This window comes from Bidens hawaiensis, unplaced genomic scaffold, assembly GCF_021521415.1.
Source record: "Bidens hawaiensis isolate Kalapana, Puna unplaced genomic scaffold, B.hawaiensis_p1.1 tig00008077_1, whole genome shotgun sequence".
In the NCBI taxonomy this organism is placed as follows: Eukaryota; Viridiplantae; Streptophyta; class Magnoliopsida; order Asterales; family Asteraceae; genus Bidens; species Bidens hawaiensis.
Genome location: NW_027491570.1, coordinates 147390 through 173578, shown reverse-complemented (window position 1 = coordinate 173578; position 26189 = coordinate 147390). Strand labels below are relative to the sequence as shown.

General features: G+C 33.8%; 1 protein-coding gene across 1 annotated transcript; it reads left to right on the top strand.

Moving 5' to 3' along the window:
* The first annotated feature begins 14525 nt into the window (after nucleotides 1–14525).
* Nucleotides 14526–26087, top strand: LOC143636873 (serine carboxypeptidase-like 13). Its single transcript, XM_077104359.1, has 14 exons — nucleotides 14526–14865; nucleotides 14963–15108; nucleotides 15212–15288; nucleotides 22965–23087; nucleotides 23155–23257; nucleotides 23346–23383; nucleotides 23484–23582; nucleotides 23659–23751; nucleotides 23832–23957; nucleotides 24083–24154; nucleotides 25379–25497; nucleotides 25587–25700; nucleotides 25771–25816; nucleotides 25891–26087. Exons 1-14 carry the CDS (start codon nucleotides 14729–14731, stop codon nucleotides 25972–25974), a joined length of 1377 nt encoding a protein of 458 aa, XP_076960474.1. The 5' UTR covers nucleotides 14526–14728; the 3' UTR covers nucleotides 25975–26087.
* Nucleotides 26088–26189: the final 102 nt, after the last annotated feature.

Genomic DNA, 26189 nt, shown 5'->3' with positions numbered 1-26189 from the left:
AATCCCGGCGACCCTTCGATTTCCAGCGACATATCTAGTAAAGGCATAACCGGTCATGAAAGTTTAAAACTGGTAATCCTCGTTCCTTCAATCGGTGGTCACTTTTTAACCAGAACAAAACTGGCGTTGGTGGTGGTTGTCGGTCCAGATCTGGACCGGAAATCCAACCGCCGTATGGTGGCGACAGCGAACGGACTTCTGTGAAAGCAAACCGAGTATGGTGGCAACCTACGTAGCGGCGGCGGCTAGGGTTCCGCCTTGCTCGCCGGATCAGAAGACGGTTTTTAGGAAAGAAGCAGCAACGACGATGACTGAGCTAGGGTTCCGCCCATAAACAGGTTTCGAGGAGTAACTTCGTTTCTCAGGTGGTGTATGGTGAGGTTCCATGTTCAGATGACGGGAGAGGAGGTGACGGAACCCTAACTTCTTTGAGTTTATCAATTTTTCCCTCGTATTTTCATTGATGGAGATGGAAGATGAGTTGGTAGTGGCTTGTAGGTGGTGGTGATGGTACTAGTAATGGGACTATGGTTGATGGTGAGGGAAGATGAGCTGATCATGGACTCAAACTTATTATTTTAATTATTTTTGTAATTTAAATATCTATTATTTTTGTGTTATATGTTGAAAGGACTACATTACCCCTCATTTTAACTGTGACATTCGTCAAATTTAAGTCTTGAGTGGTACTCGTTTTGTAAACTTTTATTATGTAAGCCCGACTTAACATCCAAAAACCTTATTTAATCATTATATAATATCATTTTAGACCTCGACCTTAAATAAATCGATGTTGGTCATAATATAGTGTTGTTAAAAAAAAAAAACTTAAGGGGTTCAAACTGAGTTTTGTAAAGTTATTAGAAGCTTGGAAACATTTAAACTCGTTTTAAACCATTATTAGAACTTGAGGGGCCAAAAGGTAACATTTATACACTACATATAAATAGTTAAATACCCTAACCCTAACTTATCTCACCCAGCCACCACCCTCTTTCCCTCTTGGCGATTTCCGGCGACCGGTGAGGAATTCCGGCCGCCGCCGCAGCTACCTTTGTCGGCCAACACCACCACCGAACACCACCTCCCATTGTACCACCACCTCCGGTAACCCTCACACCCAAAACCTCCTTTTTCCCCTCTTCGGTTTCGTTTTCCGGCGGCCCCATAACCTTCTCGAAATTCCGGCGAGTCCCTTTCTCCGGCAGCCCCATTCCCCCTCCTGGTCATTTATCCGGCGACCGGAAAACCGCAGCCCTCCCTCTCTCTCTCTGTCGCAGCTCTCTCTCTTTCTCTGTTTTCTCACTCCGTCTCTCTCTATCTCTCTCTCCTTGGCTCTCTCTTCGTCCTCTCTATCTCTCGGTCTCTCTCTCTCTATGGCGACATCGAGGGGTCTCCGACGACCCTGCTCGGCTCCGACAATCTTCCCTCGGCCGAACATCATTTATAGGTAATGAGATAGTTTTAATTGTCTTTGTGTATAATTCATAACCGGTAAACGAGTCCGAGCCCGGTTCCGCCTTAAACCAACCTTGGGAGTGTTTGGAATCAATATTATTTATTATTATTTAATCTCATAACTTTTAATAAAGTTTATTATTATTATTATTATTATCATTAACTCTTTATAAAAAAAAAGGTATATCACTATAAATTCTAATTATTAGTACTATAAATGTTCAATTTATTAGTAGATCTTTAATATAGTGAACTCGTTTAGAAACCGAATCAAAATTTAGTATGAAATTATTATTACTATTAGTAATATTACTATTAGTGTCATTATTCTTATAAATATTAAAGTTGTTAATATTATTATTAAAGATCACATTATTATTAATTATTAAAATTATATTTTATCATTTATTATTAGCAATAATATTATTATATTTTTTTTTGTGAACTCGTTTAGAACTCGAACCAACATCGAGTATGATATCATTATTACTATCAATATTATTTACTATTATTACCTTTTTTTATCAACAACATTATAATTAATACAAAGATTTATATTCTATAACTATTAATATTAGTATTATTAATAATTATTATTGTTATAATTATTATACTATATTAGTATTATTAAAATAATTATTGTTATTATTATTATTATCTTATATATCTATATATATATGTATATATATATAACATATCTTTTTAGAATTATTATTATCATTACTATCCTATCATTAATAATATTATTATAAACTTTATTACTTATTCATTGTTTTATGAAACCGAACTAGCCCGTCTTGTTTCTATTTTGATATTGGTTTAGTTATTTAAAAGCCCAATAAAATGATAATATTTTATTTTAAATTATCAATTAAGTACGGGTCCCTAATCATTAACAAATTAACCGGTAATCCGATTTACAACCGAACCTCATCGTTCATTGTTTCCAATATAGTTTCATCATTGTTTCAAGTTCATTAATATACTACATTATTTATTTTTAGCTAAGGTGTTTATCGTTTCAAGTTGGATTCGTTCGTTTTGTTCACAAGCTTTCCATATGTCCATCATTAATTAGTTCTCAATTCATCAATCGAGGTGAGTACTTTCATACCCCTTTTTTTCATCTTTCTTTTTGAGGTGACATTTCATACTTATCAAACTAAATGCTTTAAATACTTAAATCTTTAAACCCACAAACGTGATTGTATACTTTACTTGAAAAATTGCTTGATTTGGTGTCCTATGCTTACATGCTTATGTGTTTATCGCTTTTGGATGGTGGAACTATAAATCCTATACCATTTGGCAACCCCTCATGGCAAGGTGTCGTTAACGTAATGCAATTAACGATAACTATAAAATCCTAGAATAGCTAGGTGGTGCTAATGTGTTTAGCAATTGTCATAAAATCCTAGAATAGCTAGGTGGTGCTAATGTGTTTAGCAATTGTCATAAAATCCTAGATAGCTAGGTGGTGCTAATGTGTTTAGCAATTGTCAATTTATCCAACTCTAGTGCTTTCATTCATTGTTTTGTATACAAGTGTTGTGACTTCTTATTACTATATATTTGTATGCTCAAACTTATGAATTGCTCACCAACCTTTGTGTTGACAAACTTTATTTTATGAAATGTTACAGGTTTGACTTTTGTTGACTCGAGGACTTGACGAAAAAACGTTACCAAGACCATTAGGGTATTAGTAAAACGAACAATAAATGTTACTTGTATTCAATTTGTTTGTGTGGACGGAATGTGTTGTTTATTGATTTGTTGAAATAAAATGAGTTAATTAAATATTGTCACTCTAATTAGTGCCTTGTGTATTTGTCCAATCACGTTGCACCCCCGGCATGTTCCGCCGCCTTTGGTCGGGGTGTCACATTAACAGTGTTGTTAACAAAAAGATAACGGAAGGACTCGTTTGGGTCACTTTTGGTACCACAGGGATTCAAACAGTTCAAAAAAATTTTCGGGGACTCAGTGTGACTCCGCCCTGAAACCACAAGGACGAAAACAGTCATTTTCTCTATTATATATATATATATATATATATATATATATTAAAAGACATATATTAGTTATCTCACATATTCTTTTGTTTATTTGTTTGTTTATTATATATATAATTTACTATTAATAAAAGAAACCAATTATTGTCTTACATGTATGTAAAACATTTCGATTTTCAAAATAGTTAGTTATAATTAAATTCATTTTCAACTTTGATTTTAATGCTATTTTATGTCTCCCCGTTTACATATTGTTTTTAACTCATTTTTATGTTTGATTTGCATTATCTTATTCTATAATTTGTATTTGACATATTTTATTTTTAAATTATTATGTTTCTTAAATGACGAATAACCATAATGATGCACTTATTTATATTTACATTTCAATACAAGTTTGTGCGATACTGATCATGGTCAATATAATATATATATATATAATATATATATATATATTCTTCACAACAACTTAAGTTTGCATATATAGATATTTATTTCTATATAACTTCTACATATACATTTTATTAAAAACAGACCAATCATAATGTGCGTACAAACTTTAGTAACATTATGTTTCATCAATGTCCCATCACGACACACAGGTTAACGTGTATCAACGCTCCTGCCGCAACACGCAAGTCGTGTACTAGTTTAGGTTAGAATGGATTTGTTGGTAGGTTGTTTCGCAACATGTTATCAATATGACTGACTTTCAGATTTGGGTAATATAATCATAAGGTAAGCATCGTTTTTTGTTTTTATTATTTCAAACATAATCCATTTTGTAGTTCATACAACTTTGGGTTATATTGAGATTTAATATTTATTGTTCATGTCTTAATCCTCTTAAACATAATCCATATTGTAAGTCATACAATTTTCAGTTACATTGAGGTTTATTATTCACTATTCTTTACCTCATTCTCTCATGCATAAACCATGTTGTAATTTATACAATTTTAGGTTGTGTTATAGATTTTTGATCAATTATTCATTATTCTTCTTCTTTATCCACATATTTAAGGAATAGATCATAATATTTTAAAGTATTAAAACAAGAATATAAGCATAATAAAATATAATCATCGATTTACAATGAAAACAATTATGATTCATGGTTTAAATGTTGATTAAACAACGAATGAATATTGTTGTAAGAACAAGTGATTATATATTTTTTTATCGACCTTATAGATAAATTTAATATGTTTCGGAATTGCATGCATATCATATATCATATTTTTATTCAATGGCATAATAACATCTACATAACGACTTTCGTGATTCATCTTACTACTCTATTAAATCACTTCACATTTCTCACAAGACATCATATTAGGGCCTCCATATTAGATGCCGCCTAGATGTCATGTCAACCATTTCCTATTATACTACTGTGTCTAATTAAGAGGAGATATTTTTTCGAAATTTGAAATTGAAATCTTACCCTAGATACTTATCAATAATCTTACTCTCAACGCTTTCTATGTTATCTAGGATTTGAAAATCCCCCTCCAAAGATCTATACATGCGTTCTCTCACCTCTTCACACTAATCAATTCAAATTTCAAGCACATTTCTTCGTGATTCAAGGCTCTTCTCAACATCACTATATTCAACGTCTTCAATCTTCGGTCGTCTTCATGACCGTCGCCGGTAACACGCTAATCAGTTCCACTACCTATGCAACCGATTTCTGGTTAAAATAACGCCACGACGATAGTGATGGTTGTCAAATTCCGATCGATAAGGTCAGCTTTTGTGACAATCGTCAATTTCAGGTTAATTCCGTTAACTCAACTCCGTCAATTCAAACTTAAAGATCACTGAATCTATAACGCACACCTCATTACATTTAAACTAGGGTTTAAATGACGCTTGACACTTACTACATGTGTAGTCTTTCGGGATTTGCACCGAAACGCAAACGAGTTGACGCAAACGATTGGTGAATAAACGAAAAACGCCAAAACAATAATTATGTGATAATTATGTGTTCGACTTATGTGTTATGTGATAAAATTGTTATAAACGTTAACTCAATGTGCTAGAACTAGTTAATTAAGCTAGAAAAATAACATTTGAAAGTGGAGGGACCTAGATGTAACATGATTGTTATTAAATAATATTAAGCTAAAACCCTAGCCTCTCTTTCTCTCTCAAAACCGATCGGCCAGCCCCCCTTCTCCCTTGTTCTTGGCTGCCGTCAATCACACACACACATACATACAAGAATCGTTCAAGTTTATTGGAGATTAAGGTGCTAGGAAGGTATAAACATCTATCCTATGCATCCTCTATGCTTAATCTTGATTTTGAATGGGTTAATTATAAACCCTAGGTCCGATTTTTCATATGTATATGTGTTCATAGGTTTTATTTTGATTTGATGACTAGAATTGATATTGTTACATGTTAATTGTTGTGTCTTTGATTTTGAGATCAAATAAAACCCTAACCATGTATGAATGGTGTAATTGATATGCATGGATAGTGGTTATGGGGTCTAGAATGTTATATGAATGAATTGTGGTCTATAGATGGTTAATATGTTGAGTTTTGTTGCAAACAGTTTCTGGACAGATTGTGTTGTTGATGTTCAATTGACTGTATCGGGGTATAAATGTGAAAATTGGTTGAGATTATTGATACTACAGTAAACTAGGTTGAGTCTAGTTTCTAAAGAATATAAATTTTCAATTTTTGGACGTGTAAAAGTTAACCTTTATGATTTTACAAAAACGTTGTGCAAAGCTGAGTTGTTAGACCTGCTGTTAGGTTGTTTTGTAAATATTATATCTCATGAACTACGAGACCAATTGGGTTGGTTCCACTTCTGGAAGTTGACTTGTTGAGTTAGGAACCTAACCCAAGTGGTCTTGCATTTGTTGGATTTTTAGTTTAACGGGAATTTCAAATAACATTCTGTTGCGCATGAATTTGACTGTTATGAGTTTGCTGTAATGTTTTGATCATCATGAGAAATCTATGTGGAATAAAAATAAAATAAAATATGTTCAGGAAACCTAACACATGCATGCTTTTGTGATGATTTTTGGTAAATTAATTGAGATGCTATGATCGGTGGAATAGTACAATCTTTCAAGTAGAATTTCTGTCTCGGTGAAACTAGCTGCTGAATTTTGTAAAAATGCATGAAACATGATAATTGCTAGTTAATTGTTATGTTTTGACCAAATTGCCCCTGCGGGGAATACTTGCTAAATAGTTGTCGTGTTTTGACCAAATTGCCCTTACGGGGAGTAATTGCTAGTGATGCACATTATTAATACATCACACGTAAATAATTGCTCACACATGCAACGTATCACAGATGTACTTGTTAAAGTCACACACGATTCACAAACGAAACACGAAATATATTGTGTGCATAGGTATTATGTGCCGAGTCTAGAGACTCGATAATATTTCCGACACTTAGAAAAATCTCTTTGTTGTTTTAGAACGCTAGAGAGAGTTTTTCTGTGACACGCATCCCTTGGTGATTTATTTTGGGAAATACTTCGCAAGCAGTGAGTTCACTTACCCCTTTTAAACTGTTTTCAAACACTTTTCACTTGGGGAGATAACGTACTCCGAAAACGCATTTAAGATTTTGTTAATATAGATTATATATCACTTGTAAAGACTAAGTGGCAAACGCAATAACTAAAGTCCTTCATTCACATCGAACCGTTTAATATTGGATAATAGCGAGTCATTGTTGAGTAGTACTACTGGGTTTGACAAACCCCACCCAACGCTAAACTCGACTGGAGGTCGAGTGGGTGTAATCTTGGCTAAACACATACCATGGTCGGGATAGACCTGGTGACAAGGCAAATGATAAACAGTCAGCTTCGGTGTCGAACACTTAGTAATACTTGTTTTATAGGCTAGCTACCTATAGATATATAATTGACATAACACTATCTGGTAACGCAAAACGCTGAAACGCAAAACGCTGAACGCAAACGCTAAACGCTTTATTTTATATAAACTTGTGAACTCACCAACCCCGTGTTGACACTTTTAATATGTTATTCTCAGGTAGCCGAGGCGGGCGCGCGGTATAGGATCATGCATTGCTTGAAACGCTTTTGTTATGCAAACTATTTTTTTAAAAACTGTTATCATTTGGTTTAAGTCGTCCTGCGTGACGCAACATTTATTTCATGGTTTTTACGCTTCCGCATTTAATTACTCGTAAACGTTTTCGTGGTTTGAAAACTTTGTTTTATGGTTTGATTATAACTAATGAATCCGATCCTGTTAGTTCACACCCTCTGATGGTAAAACTCTGTTAGTGAATTTTGAGGGTGTGACAGCTTTTCAACACTTATATGTTCCTTCTAGTGCCGCATCGTTCGTTCTCTTTGACGCTTCTAGGGATTGCCGTATAATCATATATACTTTGACATGCATAATTATCGTTGTCAAGCTTTAAAAGGTATGTGTTGATTGTAATTCCTAATACATTATCATACAAATTCTAAATTAATTAGTTATATGAAACTTGATTTTCAATATTCGGTATTTATGTCGAGAGATTTATATATTGGCTGTCCAAATTGATTCTCCAGCTTATTATTGCTTACAAATTTTATATGCTTTACAGATTTTATGTGTATATTTTTGGGTTAATCTGATTTTTCAGCATAATATTACTTCAATATCAATCTGATTTGGGTCTAATTATGATAAAATTTAATGTTTTGTTGTTGTTTCTCATGCAACAAATTGCAGTCATAATGATATAATGATGGATATATTGGTAAGTAAACACATTTTGTTCATGTGAATTTTAATACTTTAGTCATGTGTGTTTATGCTGCTATGATATGATTATAATGATTTAGTGTACTTTAAAACTCTAAAAAGTAATGACAAGTTCACCATCTTTACATTGACTGTTACCATTTATTAACAATTTCTAATTCTAGGTTTTACTTAATAGGCAATCTACGAGAATTAAGCATATCTGTACTGAAAAACTTACTAGAGTTTTGTCACCAAAAATATAGATTGGAATCCACACAAATGTTCCTACACCTGATGTTGAACTAATCCCCAAGTTTGTTTTGATTAATTTTGTATTTATATGGTGGTACTTTAGTTTATTTTTTCATTTTGGTTGTTTTTGTATTCTGATTATTTTGGGTTTGATTGGTGTTTATATAAGAATATGTATTCAAATGGTTTTCATTTACATTAAAATTGTTGTCTTACCTTTGATTTTATATGATGTATTTTGTTTAGCTTAATTTGATTCTTTCATTGTTTTTAAGTTTTTTTTGTAATTTGGGATTAAATGATGTTGTATAGAGATATGGGTTGTTAAGGGGTTTTCTTTTAGTTTAGTTTATGCTTAAATACTACTACAATGCACTTCATTTATATTTCTAGTGACACGTGGGATGACTTTTATCAACTAATATGTTATGCATTTGTACAAAATTTATTTTGGTCAAGCAATTTTAGCAAAGTTAAATTTTGTTAAAGGAGGAAACAAAAATTTATGTAAGTGTTTGTATTTAATTTCTAACAATATCACTTACTGCAAAATGTTAAATTGAAGATTATAAACTATTGATAAACATCAATATACGCTAAAATCAATTTATTTCTTTGTTTGCTTTCTCCTTAAGACACTACAAACACTTTTTATTTGTTTTTAGTTTATCATTTTTAATTTGTTGGTAATCATTGATCAACTACTCAACATTCTACTCAAATTACCGAAAGGGAAGTAAAATTCATGAATTTTGAATGTTTGGTACATATATTCAAGATCACCAAAATAATATTATAGTCAAACTAGTTGAACGGAAGATTACCATATTCATAATTATGAAACTTTAATCCATTGTAACTGTTTAGAAATTTGAAAGCAGAAATATACATGAGGCCCCGAGATTCCCGAGGTCCATAACTAGGAATAAGATTTATAGCAATTGCTTCCAACTTGTCGTTTTTTAAGTCATGATATATATTTTTAGGGATATCAATCTTTTTGGATACATATTTAGTTAATTAATAAATTTTGTGTGTAATGAATGTTGTGCAGTGGCGTTATGGGGGATGAGTGGAAGCATAGGGCAGACGGGATTTAGAAGTATGGGTGCAGGTTTGGGTGTCTTAGGTGGTGGTATGGGTGGCTAGGTTGTAATATTTGTCAACTAGGTTAGATCTCGTGTTACACACGTGTGGATATATATATATATAAGGCCCCGGTCCTATTAGTGTATGATTTGTTGTCTGCGGCCGATCGAATAAGTTAGGGGTAGTTTAGTCTTTATGTTAGCGAATGTTTATTAAAACCCTGGAACCGGTCCAGGCGCGGGTTCGAGCCCCCTGGACCCGGTTTTTATGTTTTTATTTTTTTTATACTTTGAAAACATTTTCTTTTATATTAATATATGGTTATAACTTTTAATAAGCGTATAATTGATAAACCAAACCTCTAGTCTTGTTGCCTTCTCGTCATTGAACTTTAGTTTTCTCCATAAATTAATATCAATAGTTTAAATTCTAAATGACTCCAAAATTCTATTTTATTAACGTAAAGAAAGCGAACATAAATAGTAATAATAATAATATTATTAATAATAATAAAATTAATATCAATAGTTTTAATCCTAAATGACTCCAAAATTCGTTTAAACTGATTTGTAGCCGTTATGTCGTGTCATATTATTTCTTTTAAACTATTTCTACCCTCTAGTTATATTATTTACGAATTTATGAGAATTAAACTAATAATATTAGAAATTGTATTTAAACCCTATCAAATTCCATATCCGTCATACGCCTTGTTATTATTTCTTTAATCATAATTAATTATCATTAACAATTAGGAACTTTTGTTGACGTAACCCGATCGAGGAGCTTGCCGCCCTTATCTTAAGTTTTCTTTTATCGCCATCTCGTTCCCGTTAATCCACTCGTTAAGGTGAGTTTACATACCCCTTTTTTCCATCTTTTATATTTTGGGGGTAGCATGTACACCATATTCAAGTTTACTTATGTTTTATTCCCACATCTATTCAAAACACAATTCAATATATGGTTATGTGTGATTATTGCATGCTCTATGATAATGTTTTATGTGCTTAATTGTTTATTTTATGTTTGGTGGTTAGTATCTCATCCTCATCTATCCCCATCTATTATGATCATATATTTACCCAAGTACTTTGATTTCATATCAATAAGAACGGGTCCACGTCTATTTATTTGTTTACATTTTCATAAGAATTGTAATACTCATCATTTACATATGAATTGTGTTTTTTATCTATATATGTATCTCAACTAAAACTTATGTATTCTCACCAATATTCGTGTTGACAAACTCTATTTTTATACATGCTATAGATACAAGTAATTTACATTGATTAAGATTGAAGATATTAGTTTTACCCTTAGGATATATATTCAAACAATAAATATGATGTAATTATTTTGATTATTGAATTTGTGTACATGTTTAATGTTAATGAAGTTAAATAATTATTATCGCTTTAATTAGTGTCTTCTGAGCTACTGTCCAATCAATACGTTACGCCCCGGCATGTTCTGCTTTTGGTCGGGGTGTGACACCTACATTCATGATGCTCTTTTCTTGGTTGTTGAGGGGATATTATATAATAAGGGGAGGCGGACTGGTGCGTGAGGGGGACTCCATCACGCGTGATGGCCTCACGCACACCGCCGCCGGTCCCCCATCACGCGTGATGGGGGGTGCGTGATGGCTATCACGCAAGTGAGGGGGGAGCCGTTGGGAGGGGGGTTTAAATAAAAAAAATAAACCAATATAAAACCAAAACCAAAACATAACCAAATCCAACTCAAAACCAAATCCAACTCAAAACACTCTCAATCTTCCCCTTCATTCACAACAAAAAAATATGGAATTTCTGAAAGACTTGGTTCCCTTAGACACCGATAGCTCTTCGTCTTCGGACGATGACATTCTCGAATGGTTCCCGTTGTTATATAACGAACTTGAAGGCCTGATCCGTCCAAAGAAAAAAATGGTGGAGCGTGATCGTATACATGCCCACGAAGTGCTAATGAACGACTATTTTGTGGAGGAGCCGAAATACAACGACGAGACGTTTAGGGAACGCTTTCGTTTGCCGAAATCTTTATTTTTAAAGATTGTAGCCGATGTCGAAGCAAACGAAGAATGGTTTCAAGAATCTTACGACACGAGGGGCAAACGAAGTTTTACGACGCTTCAAAAATGCACATCCGCTATTCGTCAATTAGCGACAGGTAACCCACCCGACCAATTCGATGAATACTTATAAATGTCTGAGAAAACTTCACGTGAATGTCTACAATTCTTTTGTAACGCGATTATTAAATTGTATGGCAAAGAGTTTCTACGAAAACCAACAAGACACGACATTACACGTCTTTACGCCGTGCACGAGGCTAGATGGCATTTTCCAGGGATGCTCGGTAGCATCGATTGTACACATATCGAATGGAGGAATTGTCCACAGGAGTTGCGAGGGGCGTATGTTAGGGGTGATATCAAACGACCGACCATCTCACTTGAAGCGGTTGAGTCAAATGATTTATGGTTTTGGCATTCTTATTTTGGTGTTCCCGGCTCAAACAACGACATCACTGTTCTGTACACATCACCGTTGTTTCAGAGCGTAACAAATGGTACCGCACCTTTCTGTCCGTATTTTGTCAACGAGAGATATTACAGACATGGCTACTATCTTGTCGATGGTATCTACCCGCAATGGTATGTTTTTGTGAAAGCCTTTTCGTTTCCTGTCGAGGAAAATGAAAAAGCGTTCAAGAAGTTGCAAGAATCGGCAAGAAAAGATGTCGTGAGAGCTTTCGGTGTTTTAAGGGTAGATGGTGCATACTTAGTCGACCGGTCCGTGCAATGAAAAAAGCCACGATCTCTAGCTACGTGTATGCATGCATCATATTACACAATATGTTAATAAAAGAAGATGGAAATGTAATTTCTCCAGATTGGGTACCGAATCCTCCTACTCAAGTTCCCATTCCCGATGATGTGCAATTAGACTTGCGGGATGAAGATATTCACCATCGGTTGAGATGGGATCTAGTTGAGCTTATAGGTTCTTTAGGTTTGGAATTTCCGGATTCAGACGAGGAGTAGACGCTTATTGTAACTTTTATTTTTTAATTCTAATTTTTAAGTTGAATTATGTTCTAGTAAAACATTGTTTTTATTTTTTAAGTTCTAGTAAAATATTGTTTTTATTTTATATGTTGCAAAAAAAAAAAAAATTCCTATCACACTAAATTTCATCAGATGTGATGATGTGGGGTTGGTGATGTGACACATCACCATTGGGTGTGGTGTGTGAGGAAAATACTACCACCTCTCCCCTCCTAATAATGTAAGATGTTTATTAATTTTCTTTTTCATACATGTTTCTTTTTAAAAGTAAAACTTGGTTGTAGGTCAAAAGAGAACGCCATTAATATGTTTTTCATGATGTCATGTTTTTGCACCTTATTTGTTCTACATGCCTATAAGCTATTGTATTTGGATTGCAGCAAATGATTGAATAAAAATGAACAAGTTTTCTTGAATATGGGCTGGTTAGGCAACAATGTTGGTTTGAGTGTTTTTTTTATTCGGAGCAATATAAATAAGCATTGGTTAAGGCGACCTCCTCATCGGCCAACCAACGCCGATTACCTCTTTGATGCGGCTCCTCATCCGCGGATTCATCTTCATCCAAAGTTTGCACTTCGTGACGAAAAACACTTGCAAATTGATGTATAACCTCGTTATCGTCTAGAGCATTGACGGACATTTGAGACGGTTGAGATCCAAAAATTTGAAAAGCATTATGTGGATAATTTTGGGGAAAAAAGGTGGAATAAAAGGTTGGTTTTGATAGATTGGTTTTGGGACGGTTGATAATAACGTTGTTGTTGGGAAGGTTGTTGATAGTTTTCGGACGGTTGAAAAGGTTGTGGATAATAAGGTTGTTGTTGGGAAGGTTGGTTTGTGTCGGGTTCGTCTTGTAAGTGAAATCTCGTCGATTCGCCAAGATTTTGTCGAACCTTTGGTCGGGTTTGGGTTTTCTTTGAACCCGACCCACGTTTTTTAGAACCCTCTATTTGATATTTTAAAAATGGTGTGTATAGTAGAAGATTTTGAGTTGGATTTGTGTATGTTTTGAAGATATATTTATATAGGTAAAATATGGTTTTTTTATTTATTTCCCAAGTCCTCCTTATCCAAACGGTCATCCCCCAACGGCTAGATTCCTTGGTTTTCACCCCATCACACGCGTGATGGCCATCACGCAAAGCGCCTCCATCAAGCTTGATAAGGCAATGGCGGCGGTGTTGATAAACCCATCACGCGTGATGGGTGCTCCATCACGTGGTGCCCCGGGTCCTCTAAGGAAGTCATTAAAGGTAGAGAAACTTAAATGATGTATCTAAGAATCACATAAAAACATAAAGAAGTGAGACTAGATTGATTAACAGGTATGATACTTCTTTGAAAATAATCTGTGTGGAAGATGAATTTGCAAAACAAAGAAGGTAGCCCAAAAGGAATAGAGTGGCAGAGGGAGATATCCTACCAATACGGATCTCAAAATTTCATTTTAAAAACTTTTAGAGAAATGACAACTTTATCATGTAATTTTTTTCTTATTTAATTTGTAACTTATTTGAGTTTATAATACATCTTTATATCAGTTCGTTAGAATCAAATATCATTTTTTTTCAAGCCGTGTATCACACGAATTAATAAAACCTAGTTTATTTATAAATAAATATAAGGACCTAAAAAAGTAGCAAAAAACTGTATTTAATTTCTTTCTCTTACAAATTTGTAACTATTTTACTAGCATATACTAATTTATTATCATTCATTAAAGTATGAACTACAATAAGTCAAAACACCGACAACGCATTCAACAAATGAATAAACAACTTGTTTCTTTATTAACTTTTAATGTTTAATGGGACATGATGTGCTGGTTTTATGGCTAAAAACTTTGAACGCCATTATATAATATCATATTCAACATCTCACAAATCATTGCTTCTTAAGATATGATATTAAAGATATCACAAACCATAGTTTATTGTTTATTAAGATAGTTGGTTCCACTATCCATTTTGTTTATCAGTTTGTTAATTTAGCATCTTCACGTGGGATAGCTACCTAACACATATGTTCATATCTCTGTCACCCATATCGTTTCTGATCGGTTACTGAAACAATGTATTGGCTACTCATTTTCATCGTCATCATTTGTTTTCATGCTTCAACCTCAACCTTAACCTCAAACTCATCAGCAGGGAGAGTGGAGTATCTTCCAGGCTTCCAAGGGCCACTACCTTTTTATCTTGAAACCGGGTACTAGTTCATACAGTTATATTAATATGATTTAATTATATATATATAAAGTTAGTCAAAGCAAGTGTGTAGATATGAATACACTGTATATATGCAGTTATGTGGGTGTGGATGAGAATGAAGATGTACAACTTTTTTACTACTTCATTCGGTCCGAGTCAGATCCTGACCATGATCCCGTCATGCTTTGGCTTACCGGTGGCCCGGGTTGTTCTTCCATCTCCGGCCTGCTATATGAGAATGGTATTGTTTTGGTTATTAGTTTATTAAAGCTAGAACTCATCAGCTAGCGTATGCACGTGCCAGTTTTGTTGCTAGAATTCGTAAAACCGTTTGAACAATACAGGTCCAATAAAGTTTGAGGATACGCACTATAATGGAAGCTTGCCCACCTTGGTTTCGACACCCAACTCCTGGACTAAGGTTTCTCCTTTCTCTCTTCTTGTGGAATGTGAAGTTGTATTATAAAAGATAAAAGGATAGAAACTGATTAACAAACTCATATGTTATTATATAAGCTGATGATCAGTATATGCTAGACATAAAGTTTTTCTTTTAGGTTTATGAAGTCTCAAACTCCCAATGCGTTAGTGATAATTTCTGCAACTTGATCACCAAAGTAAGTACCTTATAAAATGATAAATGATTCGAATATGTTTGCTTATCCCCGTAGTATACCAGATTCTTTGTTAGAGCAATTGTTGACTTGTTAGAGCAATATATAGCATCAAATTTTTTTGGCATCCAACAACACTTGTAGGCATATATTCTGAATGATGAAGACAAAATAATATAACCTTTTGGTTTGTACAAAAAAAGTTTGCCATGTGATGGCCCCTAAACTCATGCTACATGAAAAGGTAAAAAGTTTTTATATTTTTCTAACGGCTATCCCCATTGAAGGATTAGGCCAACGTATGTCGGGTTTGGAGTATCGGGCTATCCTTAAGTACCGGTTAATGATCCCTATGTTCCCGACGGATGAACCTTGCCCAATTTGTCGCAAGGTCTGTTTGGATTCTTTTGGTGACCATGCGGTGCATTGCAAAGAATTGTCTGGCTTTAAATACAGACATGATCTGGTTAGGGATGTTCTGTGTGATGTTCTTAAACGGGCAGGGATTTCTGCTAAAAAGGAGGCCCCTGTTAACTTTCTCACAGATCCTATTGAAGGGAGGTCTACTTTACGACCAGCTGATATTCTTGTGTTCGGGTGGGCAGGGGGGAAACACGCCTGTGTGGATCTTACAGGAGTGTCTCCTCTTGTTGGGCTCAGGGACCGTGGGTTTGTTGTGGGTCAGGCTGCGTTGAAGGCTGAATCGGGCAAAGTTGTTAAACACGAGAAAGCTTGTTTAGATAATCAACATGTCTTTCTACCATTTGCCTTTGATACATTTGGTTTTCTGGCTCCAGAGGCTGTGAAATTTTTGAGTAGGGTTCAGCGCGTCGTACACGGAACCTCTTCAGCTTCTAGGTCTCAAAGCTTCGTTTTTAGCAGGATTGGCTTTGCTGTTCAAAAGGGGGTTGCGGCGCAGCTTGTTGCCCGTTTGCCTGCCACTTTATTGTAATCGTTTTATAGTAAATTATATAAAACTTCGATTATTTTATTTACCAAGATTCGTCCTTTGTATACAAAAGTCTTATTCCTATCCCATGGGATAAACGAGGAGTTAATGTTGGAAGTTTTAAATGAAAGTACGTGAATGAAGCCTTAATAAGGAAGTGGTGAAAGTTGTCCTATATCGGAGTAGAAACAAATAAAGAGTGGTATATAAGGTATAGTCTTTACCACTCATTTGAATATTTATAATATGTTTTATCAAAAGTCCTACCTGCGCGTAGGGGGGTTTAAATTTGGGTTAAACAGACTGGAAATCTTCGAACTCGTGCGCGTGCCTCCAAAAATCCGAAGCATCGTAAACTCACTAATAACCTTAAACAGTAAACTCCAAATTCCATGTAAACCTTTTCGGTTAAACCTTCGTTTAAGAAGGCATTGGTTGATGAATGTTGTAAAAATCTAATTTGATTTTTAAGGGGTATAGCCAAGTGAAACGTGAGAAATCGTCCACAAAAATAACATAATATTGGTATCCATATTTTGTTGAAATGGGCCCGGGACCCCATAGATCACAATGTATCAAATCCAAAACATGAGACGATATTTTATTACTCTCAACAAACAGTAATCGATGTGCCTTAGAATTGACACTAGGAGCACAAACCCGGTTCGGGCAACAAAAAAGTAACAAAAACATATCCAAATTTACTTAAAATAGAAATAGCATCAAACGGAGGCCTAAACGGCTAGGCCATTTATTAAAAGATGCTCAAAGATGAGGAGCAGCAAGAGCGTCAACAAACGACTTGTGATTTTGAGAGAGAACATAGAACCCGTTTTCACATGTATCTCTAGCGAGGACCGTCGCTATTTTTCGATCATGAATGTGAAAAAAATTATTAGAGAAAAAAACATCGACAGATGAATCATTGGTTAATCTAGTAATAGAGAGTAGATTTTTTGTAAGATTTGAGTTATGTAGTGGAATGTTATTATTTTGCGTTACCGATTCGGGTTATGGGTAAAGATTGCCTATTACCAAATGTGACATGTGATTCATCTAGACCATTAGTGGCTCGAAGCATGTGAGCGGTGGCCCTGGAGTCGGCTGTCCAGTCAAGGATGTTTCTACAATGTTGCATTGAGCATGGAAGGCTTGTGCCAGATTTGCATCTAGCGAAATGGCTATTTGTGCATAACTTGATAAATTAGGGCAAGCACTTGCATAATGCCCTTAGTTTGCACAGTTGACGATGTAGTGGACGTCTAGGATTTGAACGACCACGGTTAGCAGAAAAGGATCCCCATAAGCGGCCTCATGGGTTGGAATCACGAGATGATTTTAAGTGTGAGGGGAATTGACGGTTAGGCTAAGTTAAGAAGGCAAATTGAAGGATTTGTGGACCAGCTAGGGTTTGTAGAGAAATTTCGTGATTCTCAGGAAAGGTTGAAAACTTTTCAAACAAAGAACCAAGGCCATGGAGAAACGGGAGATGTCCCCATAACCAATGGTCGCAGAACCAATGGCGTTTGTCTTCATCGGTCAATAGATAACTGATGGGGCCAATTGGTCGCAGAGAGACTTGAATTTGTGACCAAAATCGAAGACGGGAGATGTCCCCTTCTGTAATTGCCAAAGAGAATCATAGAGTGTGTCCATCCGTTCAATCAATTGATGGTTGTAGGCATGTTCGAGAGCATGCCAGACTTGGTAAGTAGAGGTATGGTCGATGGCCTCTTCCATTTAATATAAGTTTAAATGGAAGACGAGAAGGACTTGTTGGTCAACCTCCTTCCAGGTGATAAAGGCTGGATTTGGGATGGTTTTATCATCAGCAGTGAGAGTTGACGGTGGTGTCGCGGGCCGTCCACATGATGAAAGAGGTTGAGGTATGATAGAACTGAGTAGACTTGATTCTTCTAGAGTAGGTAGTTCTTGGAAGAGAGTTTGATGGTGATTAGGTAGAAAGGGTGTGCAAGGGGATGGCGGCGGGATCAAAGGTTGAAGAACTGGCCAATGGGATGGAGAAGAAAAAAAAATAGTGGGTGTTAGCAAGGAACTTGGCTCGATACCATGAAAAGGTATACAAATAAGAAAATTCTCAAAATAACCAATTTGAGGAGAGAGAGAACTCTATATGACCCATTTTATTTGAATATTCCTTATACGCCCAGCAAAATCTGTCGGAGGCAACACATTTGTAATCAAACCGACATGTTTTAACAACCACTAATAAAATGTCACTTGTCAAAACTCTAACAACTCAATCCAAGTTTGCACAAAATATGTCGTCCAAGTTAGATTTTATTGTAAAATCTGTCACCCAAGTTAAATTTGGTAATAAAATATGCCGTCTTACTTGTTTGCACCCAAATTTGTAAGTTTTGTTTTAAAATTATATTGGTACAATTTATTTATATTTTGTTTTTCTTTTATAACTTTTAAAATATAAACTTTATTCAAAGCCGAGTTGGGTCAAGTTTTTATTGAACCTTTTGACATAAATTTAACCTAACTCGGTTTTGAGTAAAATTTATATTGGCACATAGATAAAATAAGTTTATCTCAAAGGTATATTCAAAGAATTTTAAAATCTTATATTTTTAAAGTTATTATATATGATTAATTATAATACTTCAATATTAAAAAACCAAATAGGTTATTTTTTTTTATTATTTTTCTTTGTGGGGGGGGGGGGGGGGGAAGTTGGTCGTCCACCTCTAAGCTAGGTTCAAAAGTTATCTAGGAATACGAACGAGGAACAAAAAGTGTGTAGGATGATGAACTTGGAACATGCACATGCTTCTGATTGGGTTTCAAAACTCGTCGGCATCGATGGATCTTGATCAAAACTTGTCACTGCTGACGAGTTTGGCATGAACTTCTTGAGAATATTCCAAAAATAATGGTCAAATGAAGAATCTCTCTTTAAATTAGTTATTTTAGGATTTTTTTCTAAAAAGTTTGTATACTTAATTTACCAAGATACATCCTCCTATACTAATAAAAGAAAATAATTCTGACACATGTTATTTTGAGGTTGATTCTCACTATCAAATTCCCTCCAAAATCACTTTCTATTGATGGAAAAGAAAAAAAAATCTTGGTTCTAAATATAGTATTAATCTCCATTGATTAAATTATTAATGCAATAAATTATATTTTAAACATAGTTAATATAAACAAATATTAATATAATAATTATGTGTCATAAATATTTTTTTAAGATTAAAATGCATATATAAAAGAGTTTATTTTTAAAAAGTACATTAACATTTAATTTTTTGAGACATCTTCATATTGAAGAAAGCTAAAATAAACTTTTTTTTATTTTTAGACAAATATTTAGTCTTAAAAATCATAAATAAATCTTCCATTTTTTATATTCATTATAAAACTATTGTGGTAGTTGAACAACAGTGTGTTTATAAGGACAACATCAAAGCTGTTTAAAAAGGAAAATCTGGTTTCTTTTTTGTCTATGACCGGGTATGAAACGTATAACATTTTTGTAATAGACTTTTGCTACATCTTTCACATCAAAAGACCTCATTGTTTTAAATGTTGTTTCCAGTGGCATTGCTTCATTATTGTATACCGATAGTAGAACAACTCATTCTTGATTTAAAATTCAAATTTTTTTGATGATATAAAACGACTATATTTGTAATACATTTTTTTACATAATATAAATACACTTAATTAAATTTTTTTATTTGTATTTAATTATTCATTGTAATTTATTTATTAATTTATCCCGTGTAATACACGAGTTTCTAAAGCTAGTTAATTATATACTATCCAACTAACAAGGAATCAATCCCACTAATCAAGTAACGATCTCTTTACAAAATAGTATTAAAAACTTTCCAGTCTTTTAGATTTGAATTCTGAAATTATAAGAACTTTTGACTAGTCTTTTAAATTTGTATTTTGAAATTATTATATATGGTATAGTAGTTTATAAACACATCAGACCGACAACCGAACTTCTAAATAAACTTGAGTCTACCTTTTTTAGATTTGAGTCCTCAGCTTTAGTTCAATTTCCGTTGGAGTAGAGTAAGGACTAGCATCTTCCATTAGTTCCATATGAAACTTTCTTAATACTTCTTATGCTTATTTCTTTTGCATAAGAGAAATCTTGTTGCTTCCTTATTCTAATTCAATCCCAAGGAAGTAATGAAGATTTCGTAAACCAATCATCTCAAATTCGGACTTCGTGGAGGAGTTCTTGAATTCAATGGTTAACCGCGAGCTATTTCCAGTGAAGACTAGATCATCAACTTATATGTAGGCAAATAGAAATTCTTCATTGTTTTCTATTAAATAAAGGGTGTGTTTGTAAAGAGATATTTGAAATCATGTTTAGTAAAATATTGGTCATTACGATTATATACATAATACAATGCATGTGGTTCTTGTTCCTCTTTCTTTTTGACACAAACATGGATTTCTTGATGTATATCTCCTCATGTAAATCACCATTTATAAATGTTGATTTAACGTTCACTTGAAAACTACCCATCCATTTTGCACACCTGAAGAGACAAATAGTTTCCAACCTTACTACACAACACTTCATTATAATCTATACCAATTTTTTTGCTTTTATCTTTTTACCACCAAAATGTTTTGAGTGTAAAAAAAAAAACTATACCAAATTTTTTGCTTTTATCTGTTTACCACCAATCTAGCTTTGTGCTTCTTAATCAGTTTACCACCGATCTTTCGTATGCTTCCAACTGTTCTTCTGCTTTATCCTTATTTGCTTCAACATTACATACTTTCATCCTGTTCGGTTTGCTTCCATTTGACTGCCCCGGTTCGTAGTAGTCTTCGTCATCCACAAACTTTATCTTCCTTTCTTTAACAACCTTATAGTACCATTCAAGGAATTCTAAATAATTTTTAGTTAAATGTTGTGCCCGAGTCGAATCCAAGATCATTTGTTATAATCGACCACAGTTACCTATTACAAACTCTCATGTATCCTCCATATGATTTCGTATCATGTATAAACTATATAATTCTATTTCATTACCATCATCCAACTTAGGTGGTGTAGATATCACAGTTAGAACTTTTGTCCTTGTACTCAAGTATAGCATCACAAATTTGTAAAAGATCTAAAAAGGCCACACATTCGTTAATATAGAATACTCTTGAAGGGTAATTAAACATACTTTTGTTTCTTAGCCTTTTCATCTTGTTCGGTTGCAATGTCAATTTGTTCAAAGTATGCTTGAAGGTACTCGGTTTCCTCTCCAAATCATGAGTCTCATTTTCTCTTGCATCATCTGCATTAACATTATCTGCTATTCTATCCTCTTAGTAACAGAAAACATATCCTTGATATTATATATCATCCCTTCCACATAGACGTTGTAGCCTTCTTGTTTTAACTATTCTAAACTCAGTACATTCCCATTCAATGATGGAACATAGAAAACACTTGGTATTGATTTGGTTGTCCCTTAATTAATGTCTACTTTCAACTTACCAATTCCTTCATAAAAAATATATTCTTTTTATTCATCCTAATCTCAATACCAAAAGTCCTTTAGAAGGATGTAAATGAATTACACTTGTCATATCCATATGTCATTCTAAGACTGCCCTTTCGCGCCTGTAATTAGGATTTCAGACTGTTGCCGGTTCATCCCTCTTTTTGATTTGCAATTCTTCACAATACTCCCTTACGTGACCGCATTTATTGCAATAGTAGCAAGGGGTCACAACTTCTTCATTTTTCCCTTCCTATATTCCTTCTCAATCCCGTTTCTTTGCATGCTTATGACGGTTATTGTTCGAGAATCCCTTCCAAAAGTGTTGATCCCGTCTGATCAGCTCCTTTTTTTAATCGGGAACTGGATTTGGGTCTGAAATAGTCCCTTCGTCCAGCCGATGTTTTTCCAAAGTTGAACAAGCCTTCCATATGTTATAATTATGTGCTTGAATATAAAGAATCATTATGTGGCTTTGAAACAACTTTTTTTATTTTTGGTGGTGGTGGGGGGGGGGGGGGGGGTTTGGAGATGAGGTTCAAAAGATTAAATCCACATGTAATATATTGCGGTTTGTTTATGTGTTAACAGGTTAACAGGAAATATGAACATAAAATGCATTAACTAAATGAAAACGATGTGATCTGCATGCTTTTCTTCATACAAAGCCTCACTAATGCATATATACCAACGGTGGGATAACGGAAACTGTCTCAACCGTGACACCGTCCTTAACTGTCTAACACCGGTTAGACTATAGATTAATTTACATGTCATGACACTCATGACATAATTACATGACTATTTTCACATGATAAATAAAAGCCAAATGTTTATATGATTAGTTTACGAAATCTAATAGTAGCGACATCGGATGTATATTGCTTTTCTTGGTGTCACTTTGGTCGGAACATTTGTCATAAACTTGTTTTCCTGATATGGTTTTGATTTGAGTGTGACAATATGGGGTGCGTGTCACTTGGATGCCAACATCCTATGGTTGATGGCCGGGAATATGATTGATATGCAGATTGCAAGCATAATTTTCCTAGATCTTCCTGTTGGTACTGGGTTTTCCTATGCAAGAACCGCACAGGCATCACATTCAACAGACATACAACTTTGTGATCAGGCCTATGAATTTATGAGAAAGGTAAATGAAATGATCATAGTATGATATTCAAATGTTTATGGATTATGATTTGGAATTGTTTTTGCAGTGGTTTGAAAGTCACCCGGAGTTTGTTTCTAATCCATTCTACATAGGAGGAGATTCTTATTCGGGAGTTCCGGTACCAATAATCACATCACTAATATCAGATGGTAACACTTTTCTCCATGTTGTATGTTGGTAGAATGGTCAATCATGTGCACTCCAATTTTCCATAACTTATTGGTTGCAAATGTGCAGGAAATGAAGTTGGCAATAAGCCTTACATTAATCTAAAGGTCCTAAGTCTTATCCTAGCTATGAAAACAAATAATTAATTAATCTCATTAGTACCATTGAATAATAGTGAAATAGTTTATTGTAAATTTTGGGCATTAGGGATATGTTCTTGGCAACCCGTTGACTTTTCCAGAAGAATCTAATTACCAAATTCGTTTTGCTAATGGCATGGGACTTATATCAGATGAACTATACAAGGTTTGAACTGCCCTATGATCTTGTATATTTCCTACATGTTTTAACATTTAAAGCTCGTCATTTTCAACGTCTATAGTCATTGTTCCGCACGTGCCGTGGAGAGTACCGATCAGAGTATATAAGCACAAGCAACGCAGGATGTCTTCAAAATATTGAGCTGTACCAAAAGGTTCGTTACTTACTTTACGTTGTCTCTTTAGTCCATCTCGATGAACAAAAGAAAATTTTAAAGTAATGAATATTTTCTAGTGCATAGATGGAATTGAACAACCCCATGTTTTGGAACCTTATTGTGGAGATCCTAGGGAGTTTCTTATCCTACCCACTCAAGAGCGGCTTAAGGAGCAACGGCCTCTTTCTAAATATGAGTGTCGTGTAAGTCTAATGTATTATTTTGTATTCCAACAAGGAAACATATATCTTGACTCTATGAAACAAACTCTGAACCAACTTGTAAGACAAGTGTAGCAGACTTTTAAGGATGTTCTTGAATCGTGCAGATGTATAGAACTCAGCTAGTTTACTATTGGATTAATGAAGCCAGTGTTAGAGAAGCTTTGCATATTCGGAAGGTTATTCTTTTATATATATATATATATATATATATATATATATATATATATATATATATATATATATATATATATATATATATATATAGGGGATGGTTCAAGAGGGAAATGATATTATTGCAAGAAATGTAATAAATGAATATGGATAACTAGTTTTGTTTTAAGTTTTAAATGCTTAAAGCTAAATAAAGAAACTATTAATTATTCTCTTTCTTCAATTAATATAACTAATAAACCATAATACTTATTTATTTAATTAATATAACTAAATAAATTATTATAATTAGAAAATATTAAGAACCCATTTATTTTTATAAGTTACTTTTTGTTTCTTGAATTTTTATCCTACACACGTATAATTAATTCATACATTAAAATTTCTTTCTATCCAAAACTAATTTCTTCCAACTCAATATATTAATATCCATCAACACATACTTACATTATGATGAATAATACAAAAAAAATAATTTTACATGTGTTTGCATTAGATATCAACAAAAAACAAATCTACTTGTTCTAAGAATAAGACAACATATAACCTACACACGAAAAACAGTTAACCTACACACAAAATTTATCATCAATAAAATACACACGCACACGAAAACATATAACCTACACACAAAAAACACCTACACACGAAAATATTAACTTTGTGTAGATTATCTACACTTGTTTAAAACAAGTGTAGGTTATATAACTTTGTGTAGGTTGTATATTTATTTAACTTTGTGTAGATTATACGTTTTTTTGCTCAAAAATAGTGTAGGTTGTATATTTATCGAACTTAAATACGTTGATATATGCTAATATATTGAGTGTAAATTATTTTTTTAATATAAAGAAATAGCATTATATGAATAAATTGTATCTATGTTAAATAAAATGAATAATGTGTAAATAAAAAATAAAACTAAATTAGTGTTTTTATCTTTTTAATTATTATAGTTAAATTAGTTAGATATATTAATTAGGGATATTTATTATGGTTATATTAGTTATATTAATTGGAGAGAGAGAGTGTGTGCATTTATTGTTGCATTAACATCTTTTTTATTTATTTTTAAATATTTAAAACCTAAAATAAAACTAGTAGCTCGTATTCATTTATCTCCTTTCTTGCAATAATTTGATTTCTTTCTTGAACTTAAACATATATATATATATATCTTTTTAGTTTATAGAATTATATCATTGCTCATACATGCTCCAACTACACAGGGAACCATAACAGAGTGGATAAGGTGCAGCTCAGATTTGAACTTCACAATAACGCTTAATGATGTTCGACCGTATCATCAAAAACTTAGCATGAAAGGTTACCGTTCTCTCGTCTACAGGTTCTCTTCATTTTACAAGAGATTTGATATGTTTGTGAAAGAATATATAATCAAATTAGTCGCTAACGAACTTTTGTAATTTATCACAGTGGTGATCATGATATGCTCATTCCTCACCACTCAACTCAAGCTTGGGTAAAAGACTTAAACTACTCTGTCATCGATCAGTGGCGATCATGGAAGCATAACGAGCAAATTGCTGGGTAATGTACAGATTAATGTGAGTGTAATCATCAAATTTGCCTATATTGGGTTATTTGTTTGTGTTGGCAGGTACACAGAGAGTTATTCGAATATGATGACGTTTGCAACCGTGAAGGCAAGGAATCTAAATGTTCAAATATTGACAGTAGAAAAAAGGTCGTTAACTAAAACGCTTTATTTATGTTACAGGGCGGTGGGCACACAGCCCCGGAGTACAAGCCTGAAGAATGTGTTGTCATGTTTAAGAGGTGGATATCTTACCAACCATTATAAACATCATTGCCTTCTATCATGTCAATATGATATGATAGTCAACCATGTATGCAGTTAATTTGTGTGGGTAATCTGTCGGGACCAAAGATACGCATTTGCCACTTATTATAAATTTCATGCACTTTGTGAAGAAAAATATAAGTGTTCATTCGTAAGAAAAAAAGTTATAGTGATAAAAAAAAGTTGTTTTTGATTAAAAATTTCGCCAACACATA